Source organism: Capra hircus, chromosome 21 (genome assembly GCF_001704415.2).
Source record: "Capra hircus breed San Clemente chromosome 21, ASM170441v1, whole genome shotgun sequence".
Taxonomy (NCBI): Eukaryota; Metazoa; Chordata; class Mammalia; order Artiodactyla; family Bovidae; genus Capra; species Capra hircus.
This window is the reverse complement of record NC_030828.1, coordinates 21,810,572-21,822,864: the sequence shown is the minus strand read 5'-3', so window position 1 is coordinate 21,822,864 and position 12,293 is coordinate 21,810,572. Positions and strand designations below refer to the sequence as shown.

The window sequence follows — 12,293 nt, the reverse complement described above, 5'->3', positions numbered from 1 at the left end:
AGATGACTGTCCAAGATGACTGTGCTGTTTCAGCATGTAGCCCCCTCCCTTGGCCTATAAAAGCTCTCACCCGCTGCTGCTCATGGGGGGAAGTCGGCCTTTGGACAGATGTCCCTGAACACCTTGTCCTGCCCTCAAGTTGCTGGCATCTGAAATAAAGCAAACTTTCCTTTCCACCAACCTGGCCTGTTTACTGGCTTTGGGGCAGCGAGCAGCCAGACCCCACACCTTTCGGTAACCCAAGGACTTCTCCTGGTGGTCCAGTGACTAAAGCTCCTTTCTCCCAATGCAGGGGGCTCAGGTGCAATTCCTGATCGAGGAACTAGATTCCACATGTCATAACTAAGATCCGGCACGGCCTAAATAAATAAATAAATAAATAAATATTTAAAACAAAACAAAGAACAAAAGGATCTCAAACTGTTGCTCAGGAAAGTGGCCGGCTACATCAGAATCCCCTTGTGGCTAACTACAAATATTAACTAATAGGACAAGAATTTGAAAAAGAATAGACACATGTTGAAATGGTAAAGAATCTGCCTGCAATACAGGAGACCTGGGTTCGATCCCTAGGTTGGGAAGATCCCCTGGAGAAGGAAATGGCAACCCACTCCAGTATTCTTGCCTGGAGGGCTACAGTCCATGGAGTTGCCAAGAGTCAGACACCACCGAGTGACTACCATTTCACTTTCACTTTCACTTACATAAAACTGAATCACTTTGCTGTACACTCGAAACTATCACAACATTGTTAATCAACTATACTCCAATATAATCTAAAAAGTTGAAAAAAATATATTGACTTGTGGACCCCAATTCAGATTGCTGAATCAGACTCCAGGGGTGGTCCCCAGCAGCTGGACGTCTCACTAAGACTCTGGGTGCTCTGATCATAGCACTGATATGGGCCCTCCCAGCTTGAATGGGCTGGGTTCTCTGAATTTAGGAAACTGTTGATTCCTGTCCTCAGGTGTGAGAGCCACCTACTGTAACTGGAGCAGAGAATCAGATGGGAAGTGGCAAAATACCACAAAGACGCCACAAAGCTGCCTCTGCAGCTCCCCAGCAAGACCTGCCCCAGGGCTCCCAAGAGGCAAGCAAGTGTGTGGGCTCCCCACAACCCAGGAGCCTCAGCTGGGACAAAGACCGAAGTCCTCCTCACCCAGCCCTGGCCGTGACACAGGAGCTGACTCAGAGGCCCTCCACCCATGTGCCTGCCCACCCCCATACCCCCTGGGGACTCACTTACCTCTTAAACCAGAGTTTCAGGCAGGGATGCCCTAGAGGTTTGACACACCTCAGCAGCGTTGGCCCCAGCAGCCTCTTGAGCAGGCTGTGGGCCAGGAAGACGAGGACCACACAGGTGAGGACGAACAGTGCCAGGGCCCTCTGGAAATTCAGGATGCAGGCGGCCAGCAGGAAGGCAGTGTATGCTGGGAGTAGGTGGAGGATGAAACAGAGAAGGGATTGTGGATAACGACACTGGCCTCTCTGGACCCTGCTGCCCTAGCTTTAGCTCCACCTACCCCAGCCAGAGATCCCAGAGCCTTAGTTCTCTGGTAATGAGCACAATCGTCTCGGCTTAGAACGTGTGTGAAAGGGCTTTGCAGACTCTAAAGTGCTGACCAAATGTGAGGGAGGTGTTGAAGGAGGCGGTAAGGTAGCATGAGGCTTCCCAGGTGGCTCTGTGGTAAAGAATGCACCTGCCAATGCACGAGACACAGGAGACCTGGGTTCGATCCCTGGGTCAGGAAGATCCCCTGGAGCAGGAAATGGCAACCCACTCCAGTACTCTTGCTGGGATATTCACATGGACAGAGGGTCCTGGTGGGCTAGGGTCACAACGAGTTGGAGACAAGTGGGTGACAGCGCACGCACACGCACGCGCACACAGACAGACACACACACACACACACACGAGATAGCATGAACCGCTGAGCATCAGTGGAACGCCTGCCATATTCTAGAGCCTTGGTAGGTTCCGAGGACAGAGACGGGTAAGTCAGCTACTCCAGAAAGGCATTGACTTCTGTGTGCCAGGATCCCATTCTAAATATTAATCAATGATCATTTTTCTTCCTGGAATTTCCTTTTCCCCCTTTGCCCTTCTCTCCATTTGAGCAGCTAGGCCCATCTGTGCTCTGCTTCAAGAAAGGAATATGATAGTGGAGAGCAGAGGAAAAATATCTCCCCCTGGCTTACGGATTCCAAGAGCCAGGGCCCATGAGGGGAAAGAGGCAGGATGGGATTGGGAGACTGGGGTTGACACATATGTAGTATTGATAATGTGATTGAAACAGACAACCAGCGGGGACACGCTGTGCAGCACAGAGAACGCTGTTCGATGCACTGGCAACCGGAACGGGAGGGACACTCACAGGGGAGGGCACAGGTGTGTGTGTGGGTGATCCCCGTCGCCGTGCAGTAGACGCACAGCAGGGCTTCCCTGGTGGCTCAGCAGCAAGTAATCTGCTTGCAATGCAGGAGCTGTAGGAGATGTGGCTTTGATCCCTGGGTCAAAGGGCATGGCAAAGCACTCCAGTACTCTTGCCTGGAGAATCCCAGGGACGGGGGAGCCTGGCAGGCTGCAGTCCATGGAGCTGCAAAGAGTTGGACACGACTGAGCAACTCAGCACACACCCAAGTACCCAATGGGGTCTCCTGAGGAAAAGGATAAAGGATATTTCACGCTGACAGATAATTCAGTTTCTCCCCTCACTTGGAACAAGGAAATTGAAATAGAAAATAACTTGAGTTATGGAAAATGAAGTTACCTTTCTCTCACACAGAAAGATGGGGACACCTGTATGGGTGTCATCTAGAAGCACACAGGTGAGGCTCTGCAGGGCAGGGGAGGGATGCAGGCGCAGGGCTGTGGGAGGTCACCGGAGGGGGAGCTGGCAGGAGAGAGGCGCCAAGCTCGGCGCTCTATACCACTGCCAGGATTACTCCTCACAACCAAGCCCCGGGTCGGTCCTGTGTGATCCCTGTCCAGAGGTGAGAAGCAAACTGATTCGCACAGGGAGGAAATCGGCTGGGATACCCATCCAGGTCTGTCTGCGGCCAGCAGGGACTGGCACAGCATGTAGGAGATGGGGCTGTGTAGACAGGTCCTCCAGGCAGGACAGGGCAGAAAAGCGTCTTAAGAAGTATCTCATCCTTCTAGGATCCCTGTGATCTCTGGTGACGGGACTTTGTTCCTTTTGGGAGCCCCTACACACTCTTAGCCCATGTGGTCCAGCAGAGCCTGACCTTCTTCACAGGAGGAGGACCCAGGAGGAGCACATGACCTGAGGTACGCCCATCACAGACATACAGAAATATGGGCAAGAGGCACACTCTTCTGAGACCTGGGACACCGAGGCCCTCCATGTCAGTCTGCCGCCAATGTTATCTTGGCATCTGTGGAGAAAGCCCACCTAAGGCGAGGAGGCCACTGCTCGAAATCAAAGCAAGTGCTGAGAACATGAGCTTGTGCCGTGCCTGCTTCAGAAAGTCCGTGATGAGCCTTATCATAGGAGACACAATACAGTAAAGGCAGCAGAGAGCTGGAGGAAATCAAAATCACCCGAACATGGAGAAAGAAAGGGAGCTCCTGGCAGCCAAGACAGGAGGGGAAGTAGGACGGGGAGGGCCATTTCCATGACCTGCTAGATGGAATTCAGCCATTTCCTCGAGAGAAACAAATCTGGGTCTGAGTGAAGGTGGACACAAGGGGAACCAGAAGGCCCTGCTCAGCTTCTGCCACAGGAAGCCTTCCCCGCCTCCGACATCCACAGGAGGAAGCTGCCGGGGCCACGAGCCAGCCCCAGCTCAGCAGGGGACCCCACTTTGATTTAATCACAAAGACTGGGGCCCTTGCTGTCATGGCTCCGTCCTCTCCCCTGTGTAGCCCCCACGAAGGTCTGGGCAACCACACCACCTCCCCCTTTTATTTCCCACCTTCCACTCCGAGGCAAGCCTGCAGCCGTGAAGACGTGCCCTTGCCTGGGCCCCAGAACCCTGCTTCCCTGTGCCCAGGGAACCTTGCTCCGCTGGTCACCTCTGCCACCTTGCTTTTGCCCTTCTTTCCCCAAACTCCCTGCCTCAGTTCAGAAAGCGGGTCAAACACACGCTCTCCCTTGAAACCGCCACACCCTTCTATTAATATCCCTGTCCAGGATTTCCCTGGTGGCGCAGTGGATAAGAATCAGCCTGCCAATGATCTGGGAATATCTCACATGCTGCGGAGCAGCTAATCCTGTGCACGGAAACTACAGAACTTCCGCTCTAGGGCCGTTGAGCCACAACTAATGAGCCCCTGGGCCACAACCACTGAAGCCCACACACCTCAACCCTGCGCTTCACAAGAAGAGAAGCCACCACAATGAGAAGCTCCTGCACAGCAATGAAGAGTAGCCCCCACTCACCGCAGCGAGAAAAAGCCTATGAGCAGCAACGAAAACCTATCACAGCCAAAAGTGAACGAATAAATAAATGCGTATTCCCACCCAGTTCTCATTAAAAAATTTCTCAGAAGAGCTGTGTAGACTTACTGTCTACACTGCCTCTCCTCCTGTTCTCCAATCCAGCTACCACACCCCTGCCCTAAGTCGCCATGATCTCCTTGTCCCTGAAGTCCACAGGCACTGCTCCAGCCTTGTCCTGCTGGTCTCACTGCAGAGATGCTGGCCATCTTTCCCTCCCTCTGGCAACCCTTGGCTCCTGGCCCTGTGCTTGCTGCCCCCACCTGCACATCTTCTCAGGCTGTCTCCGGGCCCCTAGTCTTCTCTACCTCTTTCTGTGTGACCAGTCTCCACGTTTCCATCCATGAGCCACCTCTCAATTCATTCTCCAGGCACCGCTGGGAAGCCTCTTCTCCTGGAGGGCCTGGCAGCAGTTCCTTCCACTCATTGTCCAAAAGAACTCGTCATTGTCCTCCCAGCGGAGATCCCCTCCTCCACCTGTGGTCCCTGGCTCTGGTCACTCACCCCATGGCCCAAGCAAAACTCCTGGATTCCAGGGCCCCCTTTGTCCCGCATGGAGATCAGCTCCCAGGTCTGACTGGTGTGGCTTCCTGAGGATTTCTCAGATCCACCCCCTCCATCCTCCATCCCTGCGTCTTCTCCCACATGTATAGTGACTCTCAATTGTCCCTTTTCCCGTCTTTCCTGCGTGCCTCCTCTGGGTTTCCACAATGTGAATCCAAGCTTGCCACTTCCCTGTTTAAATCCTTCGATGGCTCTCTCTGGCCTTGCGAGTAAAATCCAAGTCTCTCCAACCCCCTTTCCCAATACTTGGCCCCTTCTTATCCCTCCAGCCTCCTCTTCTAGCACTCCTGGTCTAGAACTTTATCTTCCAGCCACTCGACTCTTTATCAGCTGCCTGCCCACATGCTGCAGGTTCCCACCTTTGCTCATGTGTCTCTCTACCTCCTCACTCCTCTTCCTTCCCCTTTTACCTGGCTAATTGCTACTCACCCCCTGCTTCCCTTGTGGCTCAGCTGATTAAGAATCCGCCAGCAATGCGGGAGACCTAGGTTCAATCCCTGGGTTTTCCCCTGGAGAAGGGAAATGCTACCCACTCCAATATTCTGGCCTGGAGAATTCCATGGACTGTATGGTCCATGGGATTGCAAAGAGTCAGACACGACTGAGCGACTTTCACTTTCACTTTCCATGAGACCAGAATGTTATCTCCTCCTGGAAGATCCCCCAACCACCCCCACAATCCTTCCCTGGTGCTCCCAGATGGCCCTCTGAATTATGTGGAAATATATGTTCCCCTCTCCCTAACTGATCAGAGAGTTACATTGAGAATAAGATCTTGTCTGGCTTAATTCATATATCCCAGCTTCTGGAACAAGAGCTGGCCCTGAGTTGGTGCTCAAAACCTTTGTCAAATTGTTGGGTAAGTGAATGACCCTGCCCTGAGACATGGATAGCTGGGTTGGAGGTGGCTGAAACCTGGGTGGTGGGGGCAGGGGGCTAGGCAGGAGTGACTGTCTCCCTGGAAGCGGCTGGGCCCAGAGCTCACCAGTGCAGAGCAGGCCTATGCAGATCCACTGGAACAGCTGTGCATGCTCCCTGCAGAAGTGTCTCACTCTTGGGGCTGGTTGCAGCCTCCTTCTCCTGTGGAGAAGACCAGCAGGGTCTAAGAAAGGCTCCCCAACCAGACCCCCACACCTGTGGGGATCCTCAACACTTCCAGGCAGAAGCCGCTCAGCTTCATCCCCAGTAAAATGGCAACACTGGCCTTGACATCCCACAGGGCCAAAGGTCAACCCCAGCCCAGAGGGAACTTAGAATGACTTGACTGCAGCCATGAACCTGAAAGACGCTTGCTCCTTGGAAGAAAAGCTATGACAGACTTAGATAGTGTATTCGAAAGCAGAAACATCATTTTGCCAACAAAGGTCCATATAGCCAATACTATGGTTTTTTCCAGTAGTCATGTATGGATGTGAGAGTTGGACCATAGTGAAGGTTGAGCACTGCAGAATTGATGCTTTTGAATTGTGGTGCTGGAAAAGACTCTTGAGAGTCACTTAGACTGCAAGGAGATCAAACCAGTCAATCCTAAAGGAAATCAATCCCAAATATTCATTGGAAGGACTAATGCTGAAGCTAAAGCTCCGTTACTTTGGCCACCTGATTTGAAGAGTGACTAATTGGAAAAGACCCTGATGCTGGGAAAGATTGAAGGCAGGAGGAGAAGGGGACAACAGAGGATGAGAAGGTTGGTCAGCATCACCGACTCAATGGACATGAGTTTGAGCAAACTCTGGGAGATGGTGAAGGACAGGGAAGCCTGGCATGCTGCAGCCCACGGGGTCGCAAAGAGTTGGACATGATTCAGCCCTTCACTGCTTCCGGCCTCTGTCTGTCCGTACCAGCTGTTCCTCGGCCTGGAGCAGCACCACTAACTACCACAGTGATGCTCCAGGCTCCAGGGCTTGGGAAAGAATGAACTGAAACAATAAGGAAGAACCTCACCCATGTATAGCAATGCACCAACCACCATGGCTGCCTCGCATGCCCTGTCCCATTTCCGCCTGTCTGAGGGGCAAGGAGCCGCCTTCGGAGGTACCCAGCTCTGCACTTATTATACCTGTGGAAACTTATCCTCTGAGTAACAGCTCCTCCCAGAAAGAGGGAGGTATCAACAGCCCACCGGCAGCCATTTGGCACCCCACTGCCTTCTGCACCTGGAGCAAATGCCAGTTCTTGTCTGGACACTTGGTCACTTGACTGTCCCCAGAGGAAAGACTGAATAGGTCCCTGGGGACCTGAATAGCCTCTGGGGTCCCCCAGCCTGAGCATATAGAAGATGCTCACTCACACTCATTCAGTCACCACTTTTTAAAGGAAAGTCTCCTCTCTCTGTCCCCACCTCTCACCTCTTATTGCTACTCAGTTGCTCAGTCATGTTCGCCTCTTTGCAACCCCGCAGACTGCAGCACACCAGGCTTCCCTGTCCTTCACTATCTCCCCACCTCCTAAGTGAGGCATTTTTCTTCAGTCTCACCCTAAGGCAGACAGACAGACAGACTCTGGCCCGTTCCATGCTTGAAAACTGCAGGATGCTATGGGGCTCCTGGGCTCAGAAACCTTCCAGTATCCATGATCTTCCTTGAGTCCCAAAGGGCAGATTAAAGCAGTTGCTAATCAGGGAAGGGAGTGGAGGCAGAGACAAGGGCAGAGCAGCCAAGAAACAATAATGCAGCCTTGGGTTAGGTCCTGGTTCAGCCTCCAGGAACACACATAAGGATATTTTTGAGCTTTTTACCTAAGTAAAACCCAACCAATGGAAAATGTCAGCATTCTTCATTCCAGAAAAGACCACCGGAGGCCAGATTAAAGACACCAGAGAAGTTCATCAAGATGTCACTTGAGACTTGACTAGAGGCGTGCAGGCCCCGCACACACCCTAGTCTTGTCAGCACCCCACCCTCGAGCTGAAGAAGGAATTCATAGGCCTGACTCCATCTTAGGCCTGTTCATGCTGATCATGCTTGGCCACCTTTCCACTGGACTCTGAACTCTGTGTTTAGTGCCTATGAAAACAACAACAGAAGGATAAGACCCCCTCCAGGCAGGGGAACCTTGAAGATCGTATCTAGGTTACTCATCGCCTGAGAGAAAACATACACTAATCACCCATTCCTCCAGACAGGCCATAAATTTTTCTGTATCTATTGGAGTGTAACCTCGGGTTTATTGATTATCGACTAATTGTTTGACTGTTTGAGCGCATGAGCACATAGGACGTGAATGATGGGGTTATTGGGATTGTCTTTTCCTTGGTTTATGTAAGTCTCAAGGAATTTGGAGTGGTGGGTTCAGACACGTACATATGGGGTATAAAAGATTTTCACAAATGCTGGTCGGGGTCCTTGGCTAAGAGGAGACTCTGCCTTGGGCCCGCCGGTGTAATAAACTGCACTCCACTATCTGCATTGTCCTTCTGAGAGAGTTTGTTTCCTGGAACGCGTGGCTCCAACAGAACCATTGCTATAAAACTCCTCACCAAATCCACCTGGGTGGGGACACACAGTTTTGAGGGCACGAGCTGGCTATGTACCCCTTTGGCTGGCAAAGCAACCAAGCTACTCATTTCTGCTTCACTCAAAACTCTGTCTCTGAGATTCGATTTGGCACCAGCAAACAGAGGCCGTGTTTTTGGCATCATGTTCTCATCAGCTCAGGATCTGGCCAGTGAGGACCTCGCAGTAGGCCTCGGTGTCAGCTGGCCGAGCCCTAGGCTCCATTTGCTCCCTGTGTGACCTGGGCCTGTTTCTCTCCTTCCCTGGGCTTCAGCCTCCCCATATGAAACAAGGGGCCTGGGCCAGTCCAGGGGGTTTCAAACTAAGCATCAGGATTCCCTGAGGTGCCCCAGAGCCGGATGGGGTAGAAGTCAGCTGGGGAGTTGACGGGGCCAGGTTGGTACAGGGCCCCCTTCCAGCTTCAACCAGAGCAGCCCCCCAGTATAAACTGAGGTTCCCAATGGGAACTTGCTTCAAAGCAGGTTGGGAAACTCTGGCCTGGCTCACCTCTGAGGCAGAGGCCAGCAGAACTCACTTGTTTCTAAAACACGTTTATTCCTTCCCTCAACAAAGGTTCAGGGAGCCCCCTCCCCATCAGGGGGCCAGATTCCCCACCTCTGCTCCCCAGAGGGGCCTTCTCCCCAAGCCAGCCAGCCCATGTCCCTCCCAGAGACCACCTACCATCCCGAGGAGGGCTCCGGGCCAGCCTTGCTCCAGCTGTTCCCAACTTCCGAAGGGCTTGAGTTGCTGCCAGGGTCTCGGCCTTCCTCCTAAAGCCACCAGAGAAGGAGCAGAGTGTGCCTCCCGCCTCAAGGGAGAACTACGGAGGAGAGCCTGGAGTGTGAATAGACCCAGGCTGCCCGCAGTGTGCCCACGGGCACCTCAGGGGTACACTGGGGCAGGGGCTAGGCACAGGGAACAACCAGAGGGAGCTTAATTCCAAAGCGTGTGCCCCGAGTACCTACAGTGTCCTGTGCTCTGTGCTAGACTGATTCTGCCCTCAGGGAGCTCGTGGTCTGTGTTGGAGCTTGGGGGGCGTGGGGGGGCGGGCAGGGGGGGGTGCGGGATGGGGGGAGGTCAGTGTTGCAGAGAAGCAGCCAATTCTGACCCTACGATGGAACTATTTCTTTGACTTGCTTTTCATTGCTTTTTAAATTATAATCATATACAGTGGCCCGCCTCAGGGGACCTTGCCCCTCTGCTTAACTGCTAAACTAAAGTGCCTTTGTTCAGGACCCTGTTTACCTGTGGATGGCAGGAAGGAAGAAATTAACCCACCCCCAGCCTGAGGCTTGCCATTCTAGGAAATGTTTGCAAGATTAATGGCTTTTTTCTTGGCTTCCTCACCTCCTCGCATCTCTGACCTATAAATGAACCTGGCATCCAGACCCCATAAGATGGTTATTTTGAGGAGCTAGCCCACCATTTTCTCAGCTCCCTGAATAAAGTCTTTCCCATGCCTCAACCCTTTGTCTTTTGGATTCATTGGACTGTGTGCAGCAAGCAGAGGAAGCCTGGACTTGGTAACAGAAGGTAGGCTCAGATGATAAAGAATTTCCCTGCAATGCAAGAGACCAGGGTTTGATCCCTGGGTCGGGAAGATCCCCTGGAGAAGGGAATGGCTACCCACTCCACTATCTTGCCTGGCGAATTCTATAGACAGAAGAATCTGGCTGGCTACAGTCTATGGGACCACAGAGTCAGACAAGAGTGAGTGGTTAACACTTACACTTTCAACAGGAGGTTGGGAAGGAAGAGGGTGTCAGGCTAGGCTCCAAAGTACTAGGTGGTGGACCTCAACCTGGCCATTCCAGAGCCAGAACAAGATTGCTGGCTCCTCAGAGGCTGGGACTTCCCCAGAGATTCCCCCATGCCCTCTTCGTGAGGCTTCTCCTTATGTTTTAGATCACAGCTCAAATGTCACTTCCTGGTGGAGTCATTCCCTGACCTTTCAAACGAGGACAGGCAGTACTGGCTCTTGGTGGGTGTGCAGGGATGTTTCCTGAGTGATGATGGAGACTGCTCTGTGCAGGGGGTGGGGAGGGGAGGTCAAAACCCTGAGGGGCCGGGTGGGGAGGGGCAGTTCCCAAGTGTTCAAGCAGAGAGGTGAGGAGGAGACAGGGGTGGGAGGAAGACGGTGAACAAAGGACCCTCCCACCAAGTGGGGGTGGGGGGCAAACCAGGATGGGGGAGGGGACAGACCAGACTTTCCAACAGCTCAGCACCCCTGTTGTCCAAACCGTTGGCCACTGAGGCAAGAGAGATGGACTCTCTTCCTCTTGGTGTGTCGTCCTCCATGTGCCAGATCTTGCAGCTGAAAGACAAAGTCAGGGCCCAGAGCTGAAAGGGGAGGCCAGGCAAGACCTGGCGCAGCCTGTCCCATCCCAGAGCTCAGCCCTCATTATGTCAGGGTCCCCAGGGACAGAGGAAGGGCCCCTTCCTGCTCTCCTGAACCTGTGAGGGGCAACTCCTTGTCAGTCTGGGAAGTCAGGCAGAAACTGGGCAAGTTCCACCCACTTCACAGAGAAGGAAAGGGAGGAATTCTGTATAGCATGTGTATGTGTCTGATATAGAGGCATTTTTCTGAAGACTGGCCCTAGCTTTCATCACTGCTGCTGCTGCTGCTAAGTCGCTTCAGTCGTGTCTGACTCTATGCAACCCCACAAACGGCAGCCCACCAGGCTCCCCCGTCCTTGGGATTCTCCAGGCAAGAACACTGGAGTGGGTTGCCATTTCCTTCTCTAATCGTGAAAGTGAAAAGTGAAAGTGAAGTCGCTCAGTCGTGTCCGACTCCCTACAACAGGTTAAAACCATTGCTATCGAGTGATATTTTCATTGCTATTATGTGATATTTTCACTGTATTATGTGCTCCCATCTCTGAAAGACAGAAATATCCTAAAGACATCATTCAAGTCCCTGAATACAACTGTATCTGAAATCAGTACTTCCCCCTGGACTTTTCAATTACAAGAGCCAATATAATCCTTTTTTTCTTCTTTCCTTTTTTTTAGGGGGTGCTGAAGCTCAGTTTGTGGCCTAAACTCATCTATAAATAAGAGCCCTAACACCCTCTCTCTCTCCACTTCTGCCCCCTCTCTTTTTCTCCCTTTTGGGTAGTACCCAACCCTGTCCAAATGCCAGCCTGACTAATCTCACATACCCGAGGGCAAGCACACAGGGCCACCCACAGGTGCACACAGGAGCCCCAGGGCCATGTAGGGAAGTACACACACAGGCAGAGCCTGGGAAAGCCCAGCCACCCACGCACACATGCAGACACAGACACACAGCTGCACAGAGGGGGGCAAGCTCTGCTCCCTACTCACATATTTGTGGTCAACAAGTCTCTCTGGGGGACAGACGGAAGTGCGTGTTTCCACGGAGATGGGCTGGATCCAACCTGCTTGGGCTTTGGCCGGTCCTCTCATTTCACTGGAAATCCCTGGGCAGAGTCCAGAGTTGAAGGAGGCTGGGCCTCCCACCTGGCTCTGTCCAGCACCAACTCTAGAACCCTGGGCCACAGCCAGGGCAGGGACTTGACCCTCTCTCAGGGAAAAGAGGAAATGGGGCAAGTGGGCCCCATCTGGACCTGGCCCTTAGAGCTCCTGCCTAATGAGTAAATCTGCCTTCCTTGTCTATGATGCCCTCCTCTCCACTCCACTTCTCCCAAACAGGCCCACCTCTTCCAGGAAGCCCACAATTATTACTGTCATTCTCCCATGTCCCCTCCTGGGGCCTCCTTTTCCACCTGTCATCAGGGGTTCTCAG

General features: G+C 52.8%; 1 protein-coding gene across 5 annotated transcripts in view; it reads right to left on the bottom strand.

The window, feature by feature from the left end:
- SLC28A1 (solute carrier family 28 member 1) overlaps positions 1–12,084 on the bottom strand; it is a 75,153-nt gene extending 63,069 nt beyond the window's left edge. The window contains exons 1-5 of one of the 5 annotated variants that reach the window (XM_018066581.1): positions 11,852–12,084; positions 10,727–10,838; positions 9,206–9,294; positions 6,016–6,110; positions 1,250–1,433 (exon numbers count right to left, since the gene is read on the bottom strand). In XM_018066581.1, the coding sequence (XP_017922070.1) occupies positions 1,250–1,433; positions 6,016–6,110; positions 9,206–9,294; positions 10,727–10,822 (464 nt within the window). In that variant the 5' untranslated portion in view covers positions 10,823–10,838; positions 11,852–12,084. The remainder of the gene's footprint in view (positions 1–1,249; positions 1,434–6,015; positions 6,111–9,205; positions 9,295–10,726; positions 10,839–11,851) is intronic. The other 4 variants (XM_018066580.1, XM_018066579.1, XM_013972991.2 and 1 more) reach the window with 4 other exon arrangements.